Below are 24,687 nucleotides of genomic sequence, written 5' to 3'. Positions count from 1 at the left end.
TCAACTCCGTGCTGCATGCCAGAGTTTATGTGTGCCCAGTCGAGAGAATTTGCTGACGTGTTTTTTAGTTTTAACCAAATTAAATAATTGGTGGCTTTAAGATTATTGTAAAGATTAGAGTTAATACAGTTTTTAAAATAAGCATAAACAAGCAAGAAAATGACAGAGCTAACAGTTCTCCGGGTCAGAGTCTTCCATCTGCCCTGCTTCACAGTAATGGCATTCTGGCCACATTGGACACTATGTCAGCCAGAAAGATTCTGACTTGTCAAAAATATGATTTCTAGATTGACATCCGTTTTCATGAATGATGAACTCACCCTAAGTATATATTGTGTCATGGGATATTTGCCAATACTAGGATTATGGGTGTGTAGTGGGGAGGGGGTGGGTAGCTCAAAACCTTTTCCATGATACAGGGGGTTGATGAAAGACGTTTAGAGGCTGCTGTGTCACAAACCTGAAGGAGATTTCCCCCCCAGGGGGCCCTGTGGGGGACGGCAAGCCAAGCAGAGGAGCTCAGCTGGGGGCGTTTGAGCTGCTGCCTGGCCCGCCACTTCACACAGTCGTTCTGCTTTGCCTTTTTCATTTAATGAGTTTCTAAATAAGATTTTATTTGAAGAAAGCAGTCTACTAGTTGAAAAAATGGCAGTAATTAAATTATTAAGTTGGTGACAGTTGGCTAAAATTCAAGGGGTAAAAATCATTTGTAAAACAAACTGTGTGGCACTGTGTTGGGTGTCCAGCTTCAGAGAAAATCAGTGGACACGACTAGTTCCCTGTCGGGCCTCTCTACTGGTGAAGGGATATTTGGGTCAAAGGTGAGTTGCTAGATATAATAAATAGCCACTTTTTAAAAGCATAATGTACTTAACACTGGCTTAAAAATAAGCAAAAACTAACATTTGATTAGGTAACTAGCAAGAACCTAATTAGGATAGTGTTATTGACCACGTGGTGGGAAGCTATCACCTGTTGGCAAGCTGGTTTGAAGTAGTTTGATTGGAATACCGCCACACCCAAACACGTGCCCTGTCCTGTTATGGTGGCAGAGTTGACTATCACAAGAGACCATGGCCCACAACATCTAAAATATTTACTGACAGATGCTCCCTTAAGTCCTTGCCAAACCTGTGAAGCTCTGTGCTCCTTTGCCGTGCTCCCCTGACTATGAGCCTGGGTACCTGGGAGATTGATGGGATGAGATGCCGAAATGAGATGGCCCATTTGAGCCCATGATGGCAAGACATGCCTGGAGGAATTTCCAGGGTGGAAATCGGAAGCATGTATCTGATATCTGGAGGCAGGTCATGGTCACGACAAGGACTTGGGGATCACCACGCTTCACCTGGTGAAATCCTGGACATGACCAGTTGTGATTAGGTGCCCGTGCCAAGAGATGGATCTGGCAAGGGTGAGAGTGGTGGAGCCTGGTGGGGAAGGCGAAGTCATCCGAGGTGATTGCTCTGTATGCATAGCAGCCAGAGAGGGTGGGTGGGGCTCTCCGGAATCGGGGTCTGGGGAGAAGGAAGAAGCTTTGCAAAAGCTGTTTTTAATGTCCACTGCTGGGGAGCTGGCACGAGATGAATAAAAGGAAAGTCGGACGGAAATTGGACTGTGTGAAGCGTTTAGTCTGCGGAGTCAGTTTCTCGAACTTGCCGTAATGCTCAGCTTTGGTGGAGGAACAAAGACCACCACCACCCTGGGCCATCCAGGGTGGGAACTTGAACCAGGAATGTGGCAGAAGGTAAATGAGTGAGGGTGGCAGTGGCAGTCCTGGGTCCAAGCTAGAGGGAAAATTCCTCAACTCGTGGCCCCCAGACTGTCCACTGAGTCTTCTAGATCTCCTGCCTTTTGCTCTATTGTTATTGCTGTTGTTTTTATGTAAAGGTTTTATAGCTTAGAGGGAACTGTCCCCGTTTTTTTGAAATGTCAGCCAGACTGGGTAGAAATGAAAGAATTGGGAAGAGTAATGTTAGGGCAAGGAAGTCAGATCAGTGCAGTGTTAATGGGGAGTGGGATTTGTGGGCTGTGAAGAGGACATGATAGAGAAAGGACAGTGTGGTTCTGAGTCGCCCACAGAGACGGAGCAAGGTTGTGTACTTGTTTGGCCTGGGGAGGAGCGTGAGGCTGTTTCCAGAACTGTGCACGTTCAGTGTGCATGCTCTCCCTGCCACATATCTCGTGCCGTGTGCCGTAAATACAATGTGGGGGAGAGAATCTGGACACTGGGACCATGAGACCATCGTGTGGTCCCCAGCACTTCAGCTAAGTTCAGCTGTGAACATCAGCAAAATGCATTCCTAACCCTAATAGAAAACTTAACCGGACTGTTCCCTGGTACTATCCTTCTTTAGCTACATCATGTTTACTTACACATAGTTGTTCACACGTATGTGCAAAATCTAATATTTTCCGTAAAACGAGTGAAAGCTTTCAGTCATCCGTATTCTCTATGGTTATTAAAGAACCACAATTCTTGCTCTGATAGAAGATGATTGTATTTCTTTTGGAAGGTGGCCTTGGCACAGAACATTTATCTGTGGGTGGATTGAGGTGTGTTCTGCCTAATGTAAATATCAGGGCCCCAGAAAAAAGAATCTCATTATGAACAGGGTCTTACGCCCTACCCTAGTGGGATTTCAGCAATGCTCCAGAGGCCTCAGTTCAGATGATAGAAGATGTGAGTGTTCACTCTGGTCTCAGACAGCCTGGAAAGATCTGGTACAGTCCATGGATATCCCCAGGGAGGCCCGCATGGGCAAGCAGTGCCAGTGCTGGGAAGCTGTTTCTTGACTGATTGAAGGCAGACCCTCTCAGGGCCTTGAAAGTGAACCCAATCTGATTAGGGGAGGCTGGGCTCAGCTAAGTAGGCCTGAGTCCCTGAGGCAGGTCTGCAGGCGAAAGCTTCCATGGCTGGCGAACATAGCTCCTTTCTCTGAGAGCTCAGCTGAAAGTCAGACAGCACTGTTACACCTTTTCTTGTGCTTTTTCACTATTGTTACTGTTAAACACTGTTGTCATTTTTATGTAAAGGTTTTGTAGCTTAGAGGCAGCTGTCCTTTGTTTTTTGAAATGTCAGTGCAGATTCATCATTTTCTTCTGATCGTATGGCTGGGATTTTCTGTGCTTTGAGGATAGAATTAGGCTTAGGAATGACTAAGTGTTTTTATTTTTTTTAATCTAGGTCTTCATAAAACAAATTACATCAGGTGTCTTACGCTCCTTCCTTTGGTCTCATTAGAGCCTGAGGACTCCAGTAAATTCTGTCCCTCTTTCATGCCCAGATCTGAGCCATTTAAGAAATAGACACAGCAGGGGATCAGAGGATGATCTGTAGGGGCACCTGGGTGGCTCATTTGGTTGAGTGTCCAACTCTTGATTTTGACTCGGGTCGTGATCTGAGGGTCATGAGATATGTTGGGCTCCACAGTCAGTGCAGTCTGCTTGAGATCTTTCTCTCCCTCCCTTTCTTGCTAAAATAAATAAATAAATAAAATCCTTAAAAAAAAAAATATCAGCTCTAATCACCTGTGAAGGTGGATTAGATGACACAGCTTGACCTGTTGCCAGAATGAGGCTCTCTCAGACTCCTGTACTTACACACCCTCCCTGTAAGGTTGACCGGACCCACAGTGAGCTGCTGGCGGCTGTCTGTGGACAGAGGCTGCACCCCCTCACCCCAAGGTTGACCGGACCCACAGAGAGAGCTGCTGGTGGCCATCTGCGGACAGAGGCCACCCCCCTCACTCCAAGGCTGACCTGACCCACAGAGAGATGCTGGCAGCTATCTGGGGACAGAGGCCACCCCGCCAACCCCAAGACTGACCCGACCCACAGAGAGCTGCTGGCAGCCGTCTGTGGACAGAGGCTGCCACTGATCAGGGCTATGGCTGATAGAAGAGCGTCTGCACTCCTCAAGAAAGGAGGGGAAGGGGCGAGTCTACAGGCGCTCACTTCGGTTTCACTGATCAGCCCATCTCCTCCATTTTGGAAGACGGACAGGGAGAAGGAGGGTTGAGAGCAGACACTTCCTCTGGAAGCACAAAGATGGGGACCTAGGACTTCTGCTCTGTGAGCCTGGCAGCACTTCCCTCCCACAGCTCCCTGTCCTCCCTTCCAGAACAGTGAAGTTTATTAGGATCTAGGATAGGAGCCAGGCACTACTCAGGGATAAAGAGAGAATCAGGGGCACTGAAGGACTGCACCTGTCTCAGAGGTGAACCAACTCAAGGTCCCTTTAACAGGCACATCTTCCCTAGAGGTAGCCGGTAAATGCCACGTCTTCCCTCAGATCTTAAATGTGTCTGTGTTAACTTCAGTGCATATAAGACAATCAAGAGCGTAAGTTCACCCTTTCTCCCCTTCATTCGGGAGGCACAGCTGTGAGCCAGTTCTGGTACGTCAGGTTTCCCAGAGCACCAAAGTTAAGAAATAGTAAAGGTATTGACTGTAGCCCGAGCATGAAAACGAGCAGTGAAAAGCAGGTTTCTGTTCTTCTGGTTTGCAGGAAGCCAGCAGTATTGCTAGCTGTGAGGGCAGAGACCGGCCTTCTGGGAGTAGTAGGGTACCATGTGTCCCCTCACAGAGGCCACCAACACCTTGCTTTCTTATGGCCCTCTGACACCTCAGATGCTCCTCTGGGAACTTTTTGGTCTTTTGGACCAGAGTTCCTAAGGGCCGGACGGGGTCAGGGCTCACCGTGGTAAGGCCGGACGTGGTAGGGCCTGTCCCTCCTGTTGATGAGGTCCCTGGAAGGAGGGTTCAGAAAGCATGGGAGCAGAGCTGCTGGAAGAGGGCACAGCTCCAGGGGAGTGTGACAGCTGCCTGTCCACAGCATTTGGGAAGGGAGAGGGAATCCCCCCCTGAGGAGCGAGAGCCCTTTCCATGGTCCGTTCCCAGGGGCCTGATGCCCTGCTCCAAGAAGGGAAACTTGGCGGTCTCCTCGGCCTCTTCCTCCATGGCCGCGCGTTGCTGGCACCGACCCTGTTAACAGTATATAGGCCTGGACCTCGGAGGGCTAGACTCCACTGGCGTTGCTTTTCTTTGCTGGAAAAAAGTTGGGAATTTGTGAATGTTCTGTTACATGGTCTATGCATTCAGTATTTGCCGAACACCGGGGCATGCCAGGAGCTGTTCATAGGGCTGGAGACACAGCAGTGAGCAAGACCAGTGGTTAGTGCTCTCGTGGGGCTTTCGTTTCCGTGGGCTGACTAAGAAAACTAGATGAGCTAGTTGCAGATCGCCATCCTCGTTACAAAGAAGTTAAACAAACTCAAAGGATGAGAATGGTGGCGGTCAGTGCCCTGTCCTAGAGTGTGGTCTAGGAAGCTTTCTTTTAAGAAGGTGACATCTGAGCAGAGACCCAAGTGAGGGGTAGCATCCAAATCTGAGATCAGAAGGAAGAATGTTCCAGACCAAGGGAACAAAGGGTGGGAACAAGCATAGGTGGCGCCCCTGGGGCAGCTGGAGAGGGCCCTGAGGACGCACCACCGGCTGCAGGTAGTGAGTCCTGCCTCTCCTTCCAACGTCCTCCCCTTGTCACTTCCCACTTTTTTGGCTGCCCTGAAGCACCCTTTCCCCATGCTACTCACGCTTCTCTCCTGTGCTCAGCCTGCTCTTGGCTGACTTCTTGACCCCTTTAGTGAGCCCTAAAGAGAAGCCAGGCCCTGGGGAGACAGCAGTGCTCAGGACTTCGGTTTGGGTGATAAACTGAGTCACGCAGTAGAAATGGAGAGGGCAGGTATCTGTGCTATTTCCCAAAAATGTTTACATTTTAAGAGAGGATCATGCCTTTCCCAAAGGAACAAATTTGGAGCCAGAAACTTCTATTCCAAAGCAGGCCTGCAGAAGAGATGGTTAAGGGAGGACAGCGCCCAGCCCACCCTGGTTCCTGCTGCAGGGAGAGCCGCTGGGCCGTCTTTTGCAACAATAGTTGGCCAGTGGATGCAGACTTTTAGAGTGCCAGGAGAGATGTAAAATTGCTGGGCCTGAAATAAAATATTAGGGCAAAGAAGGTGGGCCTGGGAAGCCATGCCAGCACGCTAGCATGGGGTCGGGCTCAGGCCGCTGTTTTTGTGTTCTCTGAGACGCAGATGTTCACTGAGGACTAAGTAGCATTGTAAATAAAGTATTAGAGAAAACGTACTTTTAAAATGTAGGTCATGATTTGAAAAAGTAGATCAGGGTCAGAAGAGGAGTCAACATTATGCTTGGTTCTTTGTACGAGCTCTTTAATTTTTAGGTGATCATACAAGGTTATGCCACATTCTGGATTTGGAATTGACAACAGCTAAGTCACGGGCTGGTACCGGTTTGAAATCTATTGCTGTTCAGTTCAGCTGCTCCCCGGACTTCTTCCCGTTGCGGTCACTGGGATCTGTGCCTGGTTGTTTGTTTCTAATTTTCTGAACGTCACTGCTTGTTTCTGGTAGGCCTGTCTTTGTTCACTTCGAACGTATTAAATCGTAAAGAACAAACCGTGAGGCGGCACATCATGCGGGAAAGCACGAGAGCTCTAGAATTTTTCCCGTGGTGCTCCCCGCCCTGTCCTTGGGGGCGGAGATTCTGTGCCATCGTGTTTGCACGTCATCTCAGCTGCTGCCCTGGTTCTGAGCGCTCCTCCGTTTACCACGTTGTTTTGTGTGTGAGTTCTGGTTAGGGAATTGAGGACTGCCATGGGGGGTTAACCGTGAAAGGATGAGTATCTTAAATGTGACAGGACTCATCCTCTTATCTCTCAGGTAAGTCCTCTTGGGAGAGCATATATGTATCTTCTGGGGTCATTCAGCTGCTTGTGACAGTGTCCCCCACCCCCCAAAACAGGTATGATTTTCTCCATTAACAAGGAATCTAGAGATGGGTAGTCCAAGGTAAGGTGGATTTAAGGTATCATCAGAGCCCTGCATTCCTTCTGTCTTTCTGCTCCAGCATCCTCAGGGAATGCGAATTATATCCTACGTTCCGAGATGGATACTGCAGGAAGGATAGGGAAGGAGCTTGTGATGCATTCCTCGGGGGAGCGGATGTTTCCCAGAATCCCCATCGACTTCTGCTGCATCTTACTGTCCAGGGTGTTCCTCATCATCCCGGGGAGGCTGGAGATGGTTTCTGGTGGACACGTTGCTGCCCTCTGCAAGGATCAGGGTTTTGGGAGTGAGCTATAAAGGGAGTGTGGATACCAGGAAGGTAGTTAGTGGTGTGTGCAGCACTCCTGTATCCGACCTGTGCTCAGAACATTTCTTAAACTCCCTCTTGTAATTTATCTTCAACATCAGATGAACCAGAGAAAGAAAATCAGTGTCCCTACTTGTGGCCATATATTAATATTGCTTTACACGTCCCACGTGCCGTATTATTACCTTGTTCCCTCCCATCAAATCTTCTAATAGATCTGCTGCCACTAAAGATACTGAAAGGAGATGTGACAACTAATTATAATAGCCAAAGGCTCAACAACTTAGCTGTCTAGCAATAGAAGACTGATTGACTAAGCCATGGTATTTTCAACTTTCATAAAAGAATGAGGAATGTGTCTAGTCTCTTGAGTATATTTTTGGGTGGGGGGGAGATAAGGTTGAAAAAATATGTATAGCATGCTAGCGTTTATCTAAAAAAAGCTGTGTGTGTGTCTTGTCTCTTTCTGCCCTGCCTCCCAAAGGAAAGATAAAACAAACAAAAAACGCTTTATTTTTAAATTGTTGCCTATAAGGGGAGTGAGAGAACAGCATGGAGGTGACAGGGATAAAAGCTACTTTTTTCAAACATGCCTTTTTGTATATTTGACTGTGGAAGCACCCTGAGTATTTTATAACATTATAAAACAAAATTAACTTTTAAAAACTTTAGTGTCCGGGGTGCCTGGGTGGTTCAATCAGTAAGCATGCGACTCTTGGTCTCAGCTCAGGTCTTGATTTCAGGGTCCTGAGTTGAGACTCCGTGCTGAGATCCACACTGGGAGCGTTCAGAAAATTAGAAACAATTACAAAAAAAAAAAAAAAAAGTTAAAAAGTTTTTATTCTGAAATCATTTTAAACTTTAAAAAAAGTTGCAGAATATTGCAGAGTTCTAGGACTCTTCACCAAGCTTTCCTTAATGTTAACATTTCATGTTATCATAGCCTACTTATTGAAACCAGAACATTAACATTGACACAATAATCTATAGACCATACTCATATTACTTCAGTTTCGTAGAAATGTTATTTTTCTGGTCAGGGATCCAATGCACGTTCTCCTATTTCCTTTAGAAATCCTGACTCCTTAGCCTCCTCCAGTTGCGACAGAGTCTGTCTTTCCTTATCTTTCATGACCTTGACACTTTTGAAGGGTTCTGACCAGCTGTCCTTCAGTTTGTGTCTGCCCAATGTTTTCTCATGATCGGATTTGAGGTTACGCATTTTCAGCAAGAATATCATAGAAGTGATGTCATGTCCTTCTCGGTGCATCATTTCGCGGGTATATAGGCTAATACATCTTATTGCTTGTGATGTTAACCTTGATTACTTGGTCAAGGTAGTATCTGCCAGGTTTTTTCACTGTAAAATAACTATTTTATTTTTACTTTGAAACTTAATTAGTATCTTGGGAGGGGATATCTTGAGACTCTGTAAATATCCTGTTTCTCACCATACTTTTGCCTGTTAATTTTAGCATCCATTAGTGGTTTTGCCTTCAACAGTTACTACCGTGGGGTTTGGCGCCTCGTAATTTTCTATTTCTGTCATTTCCTTTACACTTATTAATTGGAATCCTATAGAGAACAGCTCCTTCTCCCTCTTTATTTCCTTATACCAGTATGGACTCATTTTATTTATGGCTTGTAATCTCTTACTCTCCTTATTTATTTTGTTGTTCATACTTGGTCACTAGGAGCTCCTTCCGGTTGGCTCCTGTGTCCTTTCGACCTGCCCTCATCAGTTTTTGAGCACTTCCTTTCTGGCCCCACAAGACGTTCAGGCTCCTGTTGCATTTTTCCTGCCACAGCCGTAAAATTGGCAGTTCTTCCAAGGATCACGGATTCCTTTCATGTAAGAATGGCATTTACGGGCACCTGGGTGGCTCAGTCAGCTAAGCGTCCGACCCAGGTCATGATCTCAGGGTCCTGGTATCAAGTCCCGTGTTGGGGTGGGTGTCCTGCTCAGTGGTGAGTCTGCTTATCTCCCTCCTCCTGCTCACTTGCTTGCTCTCAAATAAATAAATCAATCTTTAAAACAAACAAACAAAAAAAAAAAAAGGAATGGCATTTAGCCACCAAGATCTGGCTACTAGGCATGCCCATTGCTGCTAGCTTCTAGACTCTCTGAGCAGACAGAGCTAGGACATGCACGTACATGTACTTGACACAAGCACTTACATCACACATCTTTACTTCTTCCTATCTGTCTACCCTCAGTGGGTGCTGATTCCAGTCCAACAACACAGGATTCACTCCAGCCTTCCCCTCTTCCTTCTTTTTACTCCTTTCTCTGTTTCTCTTTCTCCTTCAGTCTCATAATAACACAGTATATTTACTCATTTGTTCAATCCTAGTATGTACATAAACTCGTTGCAGAATTCCTAACCCATATTCTGTAAAATAAATAAATTTACCACCATACAATGGACTGTAGTAGTGGGTTGGTTTTTTTGTATGTTTGTCATTAGTCTTGCGGTATATAATCAAAATACCATTTTCCAAAGTTACTTGGTTTGGTTTTCTTCTTTCCCACTCCCTTCATTATGGTTAAATTAATGGGGCGGGGGGGGGATCAGTCCTTAAAATGCAGAAGCAAAATGAAACCATTGAATCTAGCTGTATATCAAGGGGACGGGGTGTAACCCCAAGGGAGAAATTATTTCAAATGTTTTATTTAATATTTTTGACATTTTCATTTTGATATAATTTCAGTTTGCAGATTCAGTATAGCCTTTATCCAGATTCACAAACTCTTTATATTTTGCCCCATTTGCTTCATAATTTTGCCCTCTCGCTCCCCTACCTCTCTGAGTACATAGGTAGACTTAAACAGATGTGTGCACGCACCGTTTTTGGTCTGAACCATTTGAGAGTAAGTTGACCCCCCTCAAGTACTCTAGTATGTATTTCCTAAGTACAAGGATATTCTCTTTTTTAACCACAGTTTTGTTCTCAGAATCAGGAAATAAGAAAACGGTCTTCAGTCCACAGTCCGTATTCAGATTTATCATTTATTTCAGTGTCTTTTATAGCCACTCTTCCCCAGCCTGAAGCCCGTCTAGTCCAGGAGCACCCATCACCTTACTGCCCACATCTTTAGTCTTCTTGAGTCAGAAGAGTTCCTCAGTCTTTCATTTTTTTTTTTTTACAACCCTATGTTTTTAAGGAGTGCAGGCCAGTTCTACATATTATCCCTCCTTCTGTGTTTCTTATTTCCTCAGGATTGGATTCGAGCTTAGTAACACCACTGAAGTTGATACATCCTTCTCAATATATCACATCAGGAGAAACATGATGTCTGTGTGTTAATAGGCACTTAGATATCTTAGTTAATGGGTATCTACCAGAGGTCTCCACTATAAAGTTGCTGTTTTTTCCTTTGAAACTAATAAGCAATTTTGGAGAGATACTTCAAGACTGTATAAATAAATATTTTTCTAAGCTTTGTTACTTGAACTCTTGTTAGTCATATTCTACTATAAGAAAGTTTTCCCTTTTTTCTCCCATTTATTTATGTCATCATGTACTCATGGGTTCTTTTTTCGTTCAGTGGGTTATATTGCACTACTATGTTTATTTTGGTACTCAGATCATCCTGGACATAGCCAGTGGTAAACCTCTTCAAGCGGATGGTGTTGTTTGGGTATGTCTCCATCCTTCTTTGCCCACTTCCTTATGTTCTGGCACAATAATACGTTTGGGGCTCGTCCTGTACTTTTTCTGCCTCCAACCCTGGGATTAACTACTTCTCTCACATACCTAGGTTTTGTCTTAATGGAGAATATATTTAGAAACCAAGATCTGGGAGTGAGTTATGGCCTTTGCTATTGAGATACTGTTGCTCCTAGGTGCATTTGGTGGAGATACCTAGAATACAGACACTCAGAGAATATAAATGCACAAAGATACAAAATATGCATTCATTTGTATGTGTGTATATGCACATGTATAATAAACCTATAAACACACATATATCCATATCTGTTCCTAGACCTGTACTATGTATGTTTATACCCACACAGACACACACCCAGCCACGACTTAATGCTGAAACCTCTCCAGATCCATTCTAATACCACAGTTACTCTAGGTTTTTTTTTTTTTTTTCTTTATGGATTTAGAACTTCCTTCTTCTACGAAAACCCTAATTCCTATTTTCCTCAGTATATTTACCCATTTCCTCAAAGTTATATTACATAGAAAGTAGTTTCACCTTTTCTGACCCCACCACTGGGCAAAAAAAGAAACCTACCTGCCACTGTGTATTTAAAACCCTGTAATTTGAGTGTACATACTTAGTGGGATATAACCCTGAGGGGAGGAAAACAAAAATCTTGCATTGTTTTTAGTAATTATGTTTTGAGGAGATCATAATAATACAGTTTTTCTGAAACTGTTACATAAGTTGTGGGATAAATCAAATGAACAATGATACTGGTATGGTTGAGAATTGAGCCTCTGACATTAGAAAGAGATACAGATGTGTGGTTGGTAAAGTTAGAATCCCATGCTTTTAAGTTTGGATTACAAATAATGGTATGATCTTATGATGTATTTTGCCTTATATATGCCCATGGTTGTATACACTATACACACACACACACACACACACACTTCTAAATCAGCCTAGAAACAATGACCTACCTAATAACAAGGAGCACCTCTGGAGCATCCAGACTGTCACTGAAAGAAATCAGGACTCCCGGAAGAACATGGCCGAACTCCAGGTCTGGGCAGGAAATCTATAGTAGGAACAGGGAACATGTCATACCAGAAAGCAAACACAAATAGCCTGTCCATATCTATTTCTTTCCATATGTATGTGTGTATGCGCACGCGTGCGCTCACACCCACCTGTAACCATGGGCTCATATGGATACCTCCAAATCCATTTTAACACCAGAGTTTATTCTCATCATGCTCCTTTTTGTATTCAACTGGATCATGTCAAAAGAATTCAGGAGAAATTTCCCGCGGGAGAAAGAATAACGACAGTGGGATAAAACATAGCATATATATTTAAATGCATAACCTCATTGTGGTGTTTAAAAAATAAATAGAAAAGTCTTCATTGGTCACCTTTTAGAGGATATTATTTTGGAAACTGATTTAAACGAAGAGAAGGAAGGAGCACCTGGGTGGCTTAGCCATGTCCCATGTTTTAGTTCAGGTCCTGATCTCGTGGCTCATGGGATCGAGCCCCGCGTGGGGCTCCACACCCAGCAGGAGTCTGGTTGGATATTCTCTCCCTCTGCCCCTTCCCCCACTTGTACATTCTCTCACTGTCTCTCTCTAAAATAAATAAAGCTTTAAAAAATAAAGAAAGAATCAGGCATTTAGCTTGTCTTTTCTACAGGAACGGAACATCAGGATAACCAAAAAATTCATGAGGGATTGTAACCTCTAACGAAATAGTGGATCTAGCCAATGACTATCACTCAGAGAAAGACAACGGGACATCATGTGCCTCCTGATGGAAATTCAAACACCACCAAGAAACACTTGCCAAAAGTCAAATCTTAACCTGATCAAGTCTCAAGATGTCCAGCTCCCAGTTTAGAGGAAATACAGGGAACATAGGAATGTAGGAACTTGTTCAGTGACACAGCCAGAACACAGGTGGCAAAATGTGGATTTGTCTAGAGGACAGAAACCTGGTCTCTCCAACAAAAATGTTGCATTTGAGGGGCGCCTGGGTGGCTCAGTCATTTGAACGTCCGACTCTTGATTTCGGCTCAGATCATGATCTCAAGGTCATGAAATAGTGGATCTAGCCACTCAGTGCAGAGTCTGCTTGTCCCTTTCCCTCTAGCACCTTCCCTCTCTAGCACTCTCGTGCTCTCTCTCCCCCTCTCAAATAAATAAAAAAAGCTTTTTTCCCAAAGTTGTATCTGAAAAAGGGAGAGGTCGAAAAAGCAAGGAGTGTCTATAGATTGAAAGAGACTTGAGACCTATCAACCCGCTACAACATATGGGCCCTATTTACATCCTGATCCAAACAAGTACACTTAATATGCCTATGAGATAAGCCGGGAAATTGGGACACTGATGGGATAGTTTCTGCCAAGTTTTCATGTTTTAAAGTGTGGCAGTGGCAAAGACCAGAGTCCTTATCTTTCGAATTATACGTTAAGTATGTAAAGATGAAACCCTAGGATCCCTAGGATTTGTTTCATAATAGTCTTAGAGGGTAGAGGCATGGTAGAGATGAGAAACGATTGTCCATAAGAGATCTTTCTACTTTTCTCTACTGTTGTCTCTGTGTGAGAATTTCTTCCTAGTAAAATGAGAGAGTGCTGCTACCAGCTCTGAAGCATTTGCCCAGAGAGAGGGACAGGCTCCTGGGAATGAGCGCCTACCCTCAGACGGCAAGCTGGGGAGGGTGGGAAGCCATGTCCTTCTCATCACTTTATCCCAGCATATGGTAGTCGCTCCGTAAATAATGGTGTGAAGAAATGAGTTGAGTTTGAAGGAGCTTCTGACATCTGGGTGAATTTTGTTCCAAAACTCGTCCCGTAACTCATAACTGTGAGAGCCCGCCACTCACGCCACATGGTATTTAAGTGTTTCCCTGTTCCTTGGGCTGCTGCCATTATATCTGGTGACATGATGTGTATGACCTTCCCTCCTTCCCAGGCTCAGGCCCGATGTCACCGGATAGGCCAGAGCAAGGCCGTGAAGGTGTATCGTCTCATTACTCGGAACTCCTACGAGCGGGAAATGTTTGACAAGGCCAGCCTGAAGCTGGGCCTGGACAAGGCTGTTCTTCAAGACATAAACCGAAAGGGCAGCACCAATGGAGTGAGTATGACAGTACCTACCCAGGGTCCCCAAGAAGCACTCATCACACCGCCGGGGCCCCTCTGGAATCTTCCTTCCTACAGCTGTTTGGAGAGTCACATTCACTGAATGGAGTCAGCTCACACGTCTTTGTTGAGTCATTCCCCACAGCATAAAGTAATTCCGGGTCAGCTGTCCACGTTTTATGGAGGCATAAAGGAAATCCGTAGGCTCAGTGATGGGGTAGGATCGCCCAACATGCAGCAATGTTGCAGTGAGCAGAGTTTCCAGCCATGCCCGTTAGAAGTCAGTAGATCTTAACACTTAACACTCGAAATATCTCTTGTCACCATATGCTCCAGACTTTGAGCCTCCTGAGGGTAGAGTGGGGCCGATTTTATCTGTATCCCACATGGCCCTTGACAGCACTCGGCATATTAAAGATGTTCAATGCATGATGGTCCGTGAAAAAAATGAATGAATAAATTAGCAGCTTGCAATATGACAGTTAATAAAATCCCTTTCCCCCTCCACGGGAATGAAAAATTGCAGCTAAGATTCCTAAATCGTATTAAATTTCAGGCCAACAAAGCAGAGTATCTCCTTAATCTCTGGACTCAGGGCATCAAAGGTTGGGAATTAAAACCTTCTAAATGAGTTCTCTTCAGCCCAGATGTTCTATATCCTCTTAGCCGTGCATATGTTGCTAAGTATAATACTTCACGTTACCAGTGCTGGGAGTCATGGAATCCCCTCTTGTGACTGATAGAACGAGAACCAGATTCTTAATGAGAACCAGGAAAGGGTGTTTTGAACTCCCATTTCCTGTTTTCAACAAGCAGTTGAGAGGATCACACTTGGCACAGGATCCTTTCTTTAGTTGAGAAATGACATCATTTCCAATACTCATGTATTTATTTAATAATGAATAAGTCATCATTCTTTAGCTCGTTTAGTACATCTGGAGGTTTTTAAAGATACAGACTCAAACTAAAACATTAAATATATCCTCTTCATGGTACGTAGTTTCAATGACTTGTGACATTTGATAGTAACTAATGTCCTGAGGAATGTTAGGGCCACTGGGTCATATACTGGCTTTTATTCCAGAGCTCCCCATCGGGGATTATCTGCCTGCCTTCTCCATGGTTTTCTTGAGGGTCTTTATCTGGGCTTCAGTTTTCTTTCTTTTTTTTTTTTTTTTTTTTTTTAAGATTTTATTTATTTATTTGACAGAGATCACAAGTAGGCAGAGAAGCAGTCAGGCGGGCAGAGGGAAGCAGGCTCCCTGCTGAGCAGAGAACCCGAAGCAAGGCTCAGTCCCGGGACCCAGCGATCATGAGCTGAGCCAAAGGCAGAGGCTTAACCTACTGAGCCACCCATGCGCCCTGGGCTTTAATTTTCTAAAACTTGTAGCCCCTATCTTTATTCTGACATGTGCGGTTAGTGGAGGAAGTGTGTACTGAATCATGAAGGCCAGATTTGAGGCTGTTTCTCTCCTGTGCATTTTCCGCTTTGTGAGTAGCCTTTGGTGACCTGTCCAGGTACAACAGCTCTCAAAAATGGAGGTAGAGGACTTGCTTCGGAAAGGCGCTTATGGAGCTTTGATGGACGAGGAAGATGAAGGCTCCAAGTTCTGTGAAGAAGACATAGACCAGATTCTGCAGAGAAGAACCCACACCATCACCATCCAGTCCGAAGGGAAAGGGTCTACTTTCGCCAAGGTATGGCACCCTCTGTCCAGAGTCCGTGTGTTCGGAGCAGGAGCAGAGAGAAAGCTATTCTTTGATCTTCACTGGCCAGGCTTTCTTTTCTCTATATCAAACCACTGAGATTGTCTACACATGTGTTTCGTATGAGACTAAAAATGCAGGTTCTCGTGGGGGGGGATTCTGAGTGACGAGCCAGAAGCTGTATGGAAAGAAAACAGCACTCCTGACTTCAGGAGCTGATCTTCATCAGGCAGGAAAGACACCTTGGTTTACAGCTTTGCACTGTTTACTCTTCACAAAGACAGCTCTGACCTCTTTGAGTGCTCCTCTGCATTTCCTCGTAGAGCCCTCCTTGACCCCTGTCCAAGCCCTGCAATTCTGATGAACATTCCATTCTCCAAACTGAAGCAAGTGTTTTTGCTCATTCCATGAGAAAAGAGATGTTAGTCTAGATTCCCATCTGCTAGTCTACATGCCCCTTTCCTCTGCCCTTCAGCTCACTGGATTTCGGATTGAACTAATGGGACCACTTACCAGATCACTCTCAGGTCCTTGACCACAGACTCAGGAGCTTTGTGGCCTGTGTGATTGACTTAGGTAGGACGTCTTCAGTGGGACAGCCTGTGCGTTACAGGTGCCCCTCATCTCAATGTCCCTCACTGCCCAGCTCGGTGCCCTTTCTGCAGCGGTCACTTAGAAAGTGGTAAGCTGGAAGAAGGATCCTATCTAGGGAAGCTGGAATAAGCAGCCATTTTGCCGGGAAATGGACATCAAGTGACACATTGCCATTGTGTTCCAGGGGCTTTCTCTTGCTTCCAACTTCCAGTTCCAAAAAATGCTACATGTTGAATTTGTAATTTCCGTACCCTATCTTTAGAAAAGAACAGTATTTTTTTTTAAGATTTTATTTATTTGCAAGACTGAGGACATAAGCCAGGGGAGGGGCAGAGGGAGAAGCAGGCTCCCCGCTGAGCACAAGCCTGATTCGGGACTCGATCCCAGGACCCTGGGATCATGACCTGAGTCAAAGGCACAAGCTTAACCCACTGAGCCACCCAGGTGCCTGTAGAAAAGATCAGTCTTGAGATTTTCATATTCATTTGGGAGGCTCTATTAGGGGTTTTGGTTTCAAACACAGCTAGAACATACTTGAGATTCTGGTATGTTTGCTGTAACACAGGTGGTGCTACCAGTTTGTACTATGTTCAAGTGCAGTTTATTGACTTTTGTTATCTCCACAGGCTAGCTTTGTGGCTTCAGGAAACAGGACAGATATTTCCTTAGATGACCCAAACTTTTGGCAAAAATGGGCCAAAATAGCTGAATTGGACACTGAAGCAAAGAATGAAAAGGTACAGTACCAAGAATGTTCGATTCCGTCACAACTTCTGTGTGTCTCATAGGACCATAAATTCCCAAACAGCTCAAGTCGTTATTCAGTCCTGAGGCTTAGGTCATACGTGAGCTGCTGTATGTAGCATACTTAAAATATGCCTGACACATAGACAGAGCTTGATGGATGTTCATTGTTAAAATTTTTAAATGACCTAATGGAACATGTAGTCGGCTGGGCACCCGGGAAGTTTGACAAAGGCAGTTAGAACCGGAACTGGCCACACACAGGTCAAGTTTAGCTCTGACCCAAGCCAGCATCCCATCCTTGGCATGTGACTGTCTCACCTCTGCTTCCACACTTCCTGTGAAGGAGACTTCGCCTGTGACAGCTACTCTGGAGGAGACAGAGCAGGAGGAAGGGGTTTGTTGGTCTCCCCTCCATTCTCCCAGTAGCTTGAGTTCTTTACTTCTGAGCATGAGGAAGATACTAGCCCTGGAACAAAACCAGAGTCTGACATCAGTCCGCCTCTGACTGTGTGCCTCTGGGCAAGGTAGTTGGCCCCACTGAGATAAGTGAGCAAGACACGGGACAAAGGGAGGTGGTGATGTCCCCTCACGGAGCTGGCGATAATACTTGTGAACCCACCTGCCCGGGCTATGGGGAGGTACCCCGTACATGTTCGTCTCATCCCTTTCCTCCATCCCTGGCCCTGGCCCCTCACGCCAGGATGCCCACACATCGCTGGCTGACTCGGTAACCAGCACCCAGCCTTAACCCCGCCATGGGGTCACCGGAGCTGACCCAGTCCACTGTCTTCTCTGCAGTAGGAGGGTCTGAAGTCCCTTGAGTAACCAGTTCAGTAACACCTGTTGTAACAGGTCACAATCAAGAAGTTACCATGTGTGCTGGACGGTTGGTTAGGGTGGTGAGCAAAAGCTCGTCCTAGAGATGTTTAGAAGCAGCCGGAGCATGCAGGACGTGGAGCAAGGTGACAGAAGCAGGGGTGATGCCACAGTGTATCAGGGCTACACAGACATGTATACGGAAGCTGAGCTGAGCTTTGGGAAGAGGTGTGGGGCATGGGGGGGTGGTGGATAAGGAGCAGGGGCTAATGGGGACTGTTAAAAGAGGTGATGGTTCTGGCAGGGGAGCCGCAGGAATGGGCAGAGAGAGGATCCCAGGCTGGGCATCATGTCTTCAGTGAAAGACAGAAGGGTTAGCAGTTCATGCCCATGGAAGGCAGAGAGTAAAGGAGCCAGGAAATATGTGTGTCTTCAGAAAGCTGCTGAGCAGGTGGACTGGTCCAGCTCCTCCTGTCTGCAGAGCACAGGCTGCATGCTGGGCCGGACAGCTGGGGTGTGTCCCTGCAGCCTTTCTTGGCAAGAGTGGACCGCCGTTCTGGGCGCTGGGGGGCCTTGCTCGCCATACCTGCTCTGCTAGCAGGACTGCAGAAACAGCAAGTGGTGGTGGACAGCGCTGGCAGCTTGGGGGAACCTGCCATCTCCAGGGAGTCTCCGAGAATCCCCTCTGCTTGTCATGGACATGGCACATGTACTGGGAAGAGCCTTTCCTGCTGGAGAGTGAGGCGAGTGTGGTTTTCTCCCAGATGTGTCCTCAGGACCCAGGACTGGCCACAGGATATGCGTGTGCATTGTGATGGGGTAGAGCAAAGAAGGCCTCTGTCCCCAACCGACCTGTCTGTTTCTAGGAGAGCTTAGTGATCGACCGGCCTCGAGTGAGAAAGCAGACCAAACACTACAATTCCTTTGAGGAGGATGAGCTCATGGAGTTCTCCGAGCTAGACAGTGACTCGGATGAAAGGCCCACGAGGTCCAGACGCCTCAATGACAAAACTAGGCGCTACCTCCGAGCTGAGTGCTTCCGGGTGGAGAAGAACCTGCTCATCTTTGGGTGGGTATTGGCTTTGCCTGTGTGTGACTTTTCTCCAGTCCCTGAGATGTGTCCAGCTTATCTCCCCAGTCACCTCTAAGAGCTCCAGGCTGATGAACAGTCTGTGAGAGCAGAAGAGAAATGTGCTTTTTGCCCATGGCTCCCTCAGTCATCGTACACTCTGCTGCCCTGTTGTAGACGTGCCATCATTTTCTCGTGTGCTTTTCACAGCAAATCTCTGTTACTAATTCGCTGCCTGGTACTGATTTCCTGCTTTTCTCCGGAGGGACACGTGAGGAGTCCACCTACAGATGTTGCAGTTAGGCGTGATTCGTGCAGGGCTCTGGTTCTGGTAGAAGTAGAAGGTTTAGCTTCTGGGACTTTACCATTGCTTTTGAATAGTGCAGCTGGACTCTCTTAATTCCAGATTTATCCCCTGCCCCAGAGAGTTGCATCCCTCCCTGTTAACATCCTGGTGGCCATAGGAAGCTCTCAGTGTCCAGGTCACCTTCGTGACATTTGGTGTGCTACAGCATGTGGTCCTTGAAGACCTTTCAGGGCATAGCCCTCAGGGTGATTAGTAGACCTGACAGAGGACAAGAAGCACCCTGGGTTCCTGTTTATCCTGCGGTGTTGAGGGCACGCGTGTCCTTTCTCCCTCCAACGCCCTTCTGTATTTCCACTCTCAGCTGGGGCCGGTGGAAGGACATCCTGACTCACGGGCGATTCAAGTGGCATCTGAATGAGAAGGACATGGAGATGATTTGCCGGGCCCTGCTGGTATACTGTGTCAAGCATTACAAGGGGGACGAGAAGATCAAGAGTTTCATTTGGGAACTGATCACACCTACCAAAGATGGGCAGGCCCAGACCCTCCAGAACCACTCAGGTGAGCGGTGGCAGGGCTGTGCCTGCTGGCGGGAGCTGCTGTGGGCTCCCATTCCTCCTCCCGTGTTGCCCCAGGTCACTGTGCTTTGCAGACTTCTTTTCCTCAGATGCACTGGAGAATGTTAGCTGTGGCAGAGGAAGACGAGTCCTTCAGTTCTGCCGCAGAATCCCCCAGTGTCACCCTCACTGTGCTGTGGAAGTCCAGTGGGGCCCTCTCAAGGTTGCCTACGTGCCCCTCCTGAGCATCACAGGGCCCGTCCTCAGAACCGGGGCCACCATGTGCGCTGTGGCTTTTCTTGTGCCGTTCTCCGTTCTCCCAGTCCCAGCTGCCTGTGCCTTCGCTTGTGCTGTGCTTCTCCTTCCCTGTGTCTGGCTGTAGCTCACCCTCACGTTTCAGGTCGAGGGTGCCTTTTCTCCTGGCCAGGTTGTAAGGTCCACAGGGGACACAGGTGATGTTCTTGATCCGCGTGGGTACACCTTACTGCGTGACTGAGCGGTCCTGGAGTTGACTGAGCTGGGGCCCAGGCGTTTCTCCTCACTATCGGCCCTGCTTGGCGGACCGAGGAGTGGGGTCTGTCATCCTGGGCCACCACGCACAGCCTGGCTGCCTCTTTGCAGCCCCAGCCCAGCTCTGTTCTGCCCCCCATGTTTAAGGTGCCTAGGCTCATCCACCTGCCTTTCTGTTCCAGGATTGTCTGCTCCGGTGCCCAGAGGGAGGAAGGGGAAGAAGACAAAGAACCAGCTGCTGCTCCCAGAGTTAAAAAATGCGGACTGGCTGGCCACCTGCAACCCCGAGGTAGTCCTCCATGATGACGGCTATAAGAAACACCTCAAACAGCACTGCAACAAGTGAGTGTGCCCCTGCTCTCCCCACTCCTCCCGCCCCTGGCAGCTCCACTTGGGCTGTCCAGACTCCTGGGATCGCCGTGGGCCTGTGGGGGACTCCTGCTGATCCTTACCTCCGTGCACGGTCTGGAAAGGTAGGATGTGTGGTCTAGGTTGGGTCAGGATCCCATCACCTAAAGCCTGTCTTACTCCTTTAGCAACATCTCCTCTCCCCCCAGAGCCTTGATTCTCTGCTAATGCAGCCTGTACGCCTGAGGGTTTTCTGACTCAACTCTCTAAATCCAGTTAGGACACCGGTGATTTCATTGTTCTCTCTCCTTCTGCCCCTGAGGGCACGTTAGGGAGAGCAGAAGACGGACCTTAGTGGCCACTGCTCTCAGCCTCTTCCCTCCCCCCATGCCAAGTTGATTCCTCTCCTAATTCATTGTTGCTGCTTGTGTCTCCTGGTGTTTGACAGACATGCATTTGAGTGTATCCCTGTATCCCTGGGTCCTAGGCTAGCCCCGTGCAGAGGGAGGAATGCGAAGGAAAAAGTGACAGAAGATGAAACTGCCCTTGTGTAGTTGAGGTTGGGGAGGTGGGGCACCCGAGCCAGATACTCGCGTCACGGTACGGGGGATCTGTCAGAACTTAAAGGGCCCTTGGAGATGCACCCCCCACCCCCCAATTCCAGCTTCCTAGGCCTGGCAAGGGTGATCTCCCTGGCACTCCTGCTCTGCAGTGAGCAGGCTCTGCTGCCACACCTCTGGTTGGAACCATAGAATTCGAGTGATAAGTAAGAGTTTAACTTCCTAATTAGTATGTTTTGATAGGGCTTACTTTCCTCCCTTTGACATTGTCGCTGGGTTGTATTCTTTATCTTTTATGGATGAAATCTGGTCCTTTACCTCCATCTCACCGAACCATTAAAGAGAGGCCTCATGTCCCAAACTATAAAAATCGCACAGAAGTATAGGCTCTTTGGGACCGAGAATCCAAGGGCACGTCCATGCTCGATGGTGGGACCTGCCTGGGGCAGGACCTAGTAGCAGGCTCCACGCGACTGACTCAGAGTCACCACAGATGGATATGCAGAGGAGGCAGCCTCGGTCCGAGGACTCACAGGAGACCTCGCACTGCAAGCTAACTGAGGGTGCTCTGCTACTCTGAGCAGCCATCTTTCTTGAACAAATGAGACATATGGTAAAAAAATGATGTTTGAGGAGAAAAATTAATCTGACAACAGCAAGATGGAGTAGGTCAACCTAGAGCAGAACGGCCATCTAGGAGTGTTCTGTCATAATTTATGTATTGATCTTGAGGACCTAGAGGAGGGTAAGTTGGGGAGAAAGGGTCAACTGTGAGAGGCATGACCAAGGAATAACGCTAACTCTCTGATCACGAGCTTCGCTGGCTGACGGCCTAATGGTGCTTGGGCCAGGACAGAATCAGGATCCTTACACTCACTGACCGAAGAAAAGCAAAACGAAGGACTGGGGTCTTCCTGCCCTGCTAAGTCGGCGGCAGCAGCATTTGGCTGTTCTATTCACAGCTGTACATGGGGGTGTAGAGCACTGAAAATAGGCTGAACCGGAGAGGTTGATGGAGAACTTCCCTGGGCAGCTGCGGCGATGATCACAGAAGGTGACCAGAACCTTTTGAGGAAGGCCTTAATGTTTTTAACCACCACCCCCAAGACGTCTCCCGAATGCATGCCTGACTTGAGGAATGTGGTAGGAGTGCCTGGCTGGCTCCGTCCACAGAGCGTGCGACCTTGATCTAGGGGTTGTGAGTTCGAGCCCCACGTTGGATGTAGATTACTTTTTTTTTTTTTTTTTTTTAAACTTACTTGACAGACAGCACAAGTAGGCAGAGAGGCAGGCAGAGAGAGAGGGGGAAGCAGGCTCCCTGCTGAGCAGAGAGCCCAATGCGGGGCTTGATCCCAGAACCCTGGGATCATGACCCGAGGCGAAGGCAGAGGCTTTAACCCACTGAGCCACACAGGTGCCCCGGGTGTAGATTACTTTTTAAAAAGGAATGCAGTAAAGCATTTCTCTGCGTTCAGAGATGCTGAGTATTATTTGTTACCGTGAATCTTACGGATACGGCTGTCCTCTTCAGTTCTGGCTCGGGAAGAGTCCGAGGCTCTGAGTGGGCAGGGACCTTGCAGCTCTTCCCACTCGGCGGGGGAGTTCTGTGGGCGGTCCCCACAGGGAACCTTCAGCCTGTGCTTGAGCCTTCCTGCTGACGGGAAGGCCCCTTGCTTACCATTTCTCAGCAAGGCTCATTTAATTACCAGATGATTCTAATTAATCATCCTTTGTATATCGAATCTAAAATCTGCTTCCTTGAGACTTCCACCCATTGGTCTGGGGTCCTTGTTCTGCCCTGAGGCACCTTGGAGAACAGGAAGACTTTTGCAGCAAAACTGGACTGTGTGCTTTTAGAATTGTGGGCTCTGTTAGCAAATGTGTTGCCATTCCAGCACCTGATAAAGTTTAAGACAGACTGTGAGGTCAGGCTGCTTGGATTTAAACCCCGGCCCTCTTACCTATCAGCAGGTGCATGACTTAACCTCTTTGTGCCTTCTTTTTCTTTCATCTAGAAAATGAAGATGATAACAGTCCCGTCTCTTAGCACTGCTGTTTGGATTAAGGGAGCTAACACACACTGCCAGTAGTCAGCGCCCAAGGCATTGTTCAGTAGCAGTGGAAGCACAGTTTTTAAGGATAGGAAATTGTCATCAAGAGAATTTTAAAAAGTTTAAAGAACAGCTGCTTCAGATCCAAGCTGTAAGCCAGGATCCTGAGTGGCCATCCATTTGGGGGTGGAAGTAGTGACTGGAAGGGGACTCAGGGAGCCTTCTGCTGACAAGTTCTGCTTCCTGATCGCGGTCCTAGAGTCACAGTTTGTGGAAATTCATCTAGCTATACGTTTACCTAAAGTGCACTTTCTGGAAATATAGTTCATATCAATAAAATGTTATAGAATTTTTGTGTTTGTTTTCAAGAAAGAGATGAAGGAAGAGCAGTGATGCCACCCACATGTTAATGGGTTTCATTGGGCTCCCGTGAGGGTATTACAGACCTATCCCAGTTCTCCTTCCCTTTGAGTTTAGGGGTCAACCGGGCTTATCCTCTCACTTGGGCAGGGTTGCCCCATCCGTCCTCTGAACTGATTGGCTTCTCATTGAGAGAAAAGCGAGTACTATTTACTTTAAATTCTGTTCCCTCGTGCTGTAGATTTTTCCAAGTATCAACACATCTCTGTTTAGAAAAATAGAGACAGCTCTTTCATTTTCAGGAGACGCTTCCTCCAATGGGGCTAGCTCTAACCAGGCAGGATTTCCATTCCCAAGGCCTCCTTGTTCCGGTTCTTACTGAGGAGGCCAGCAGCTGCTGTCGGCAAGGTAGAAGGGTCAGTGACTGTTGTAAGTTCTTCAGAGTTGTTACTATCTGAACTTTAAAAAAATAAATCTCAGAATCATTTGAGTTAACTGACAGCTGAGGTAAGGAATGGCTACCAGAAAGATAAGTGGGTTTTTTCCATTCTGAAACTTCTACTTTGTCTTTTGACACCTACTACTCGAGCCCACAGTGGCACTTTATATATTTTTTAAAATTGTCAAAAATAACCTTTCCTCCCTCCTCCAATTCCCATTCCCTGCCCCCCAGAGGCAACCACTGCTAACCTGGTTCTTCCAGAGATATTCTGGGTATGGACCAGCTTAGGTGAATGCACAGCCTTCTTTTATCTTCCCTAAAATAACATGCATTTTACATACTATTTGTGCTCTGTGCCCTCTTTCTTTCTCTTTTTAAAATAACTTCTGTGGAGGTCAGTTCCTGTGTATGTAAATGGGACTTTATTTTTAACAGTAGCTGGCCTTTACTCCTGCCTGGTTTTGAACAGGTTACCAGTCCCCTTTGAAGCCCCTTAGCCACTCTGCTGCGGATGTGAAGCATCTCCTTGCCGCGGGTGACGTCCCCGTGCCTGCCGTCCCCTTCAGCCTGGTTCTGGGTCTGTCGAGCCTTCCCCACTCTCGCCCCCCACCCCCTGCTCCTCTTCTGTGCTGTGATT

At 47.0% G+C, this 24,687-nt stretch overlaps 1 protein-coding gene and 1 long non-coding RNA gene across 9 annotated transcripts in view; one reads left to right on the top strand and one right to left on the bottom strand.

The window, feature by feature from the left end:
* CHD6 (chromodomain helicase DNA binding protein 6) overlaps nucleotides 1-24,687 on the top strand; it is a 194,700-nt gene that overhangs the window by 125,473 nt on the left and 44,540 nt on the right. For all 7 annotated transcript variants that reach the window (XM_082744630.1, XM_082744629.1, XM_082744631.1 and 4 more), the window contains 6 exons: nucleotides 13,813-13,977; nucleotides 15,501-15,680; nucleotides 16,910-17,020; nucleotides 18,713-18,915; nucleotides 19,584-19,783; nucleotides 20,472-20,631. In XM_082744630.1, coding sequence (XP_082600756.1) covers nucleotides 13,813-13,977; nucleotides 15,501-15,680; nucleotides 16,910-17,020; nucleotides 18,713-18,915; nucleotides 19,584-19,783; nucleotides 20,472-20,631 — 1,019 coding nt within the window. The remainder of the gene's footprint in view (nucleotides 1-13,812; nucleotides 13,978-15,500; nucleotides 15,681-16,909; nucleotides 17,021-18,712; nucleotides 18,916-19,583; nucleotides 19,784-20,471; nucleotides 20,632-24,687) is intronic.
* LOC309871539 overlaps nucleotides 10,134-24,687 on the bottom strand; it is a 36,267-nt gene continuing 21,713 nt past the window's right edge. Inside the window, exons 2-4 of one of the 2 annotated variants that reach the window (XR_014315336.1) lie at nucleotides 17,349-17,496; nucleotides 11,821-11,918; nucleotides 10,134-11,043 (exon numbers count right to left, since the gene is read on the bottom strand). This is a non-coding gene — a long non-coding RNA (uncharacterized lncRNA). Of the gene's footprint in view, nucleotides 11,044-11,820; nucleotides 11,919-13,997; nucleotides 14,697-17,348; nucleotides 17,497-24,687 lie in introns of those variants that run through there. The other variant, XR_014315337.1, reaches the window with a different exon arrangement.

The sequence above is a fragment of the Mustela nivalis genome, assembly GCF_964662115.1.
Source record: "Mustela nivalis genome assembly, chromosome: 8".
In the NCBI taxonomy this organism is placed as follows: domain Eukaryota; kingdom Metazoa; phylum Chordata; class Mammalia; order Carnivora; family Mustelidae; genus Mustela; species Mustela nivalis.
Note: the sequence above shows the minus strand (reverse complement) of the source record. Positions and strands in the feature narration are given on the sequence as shown.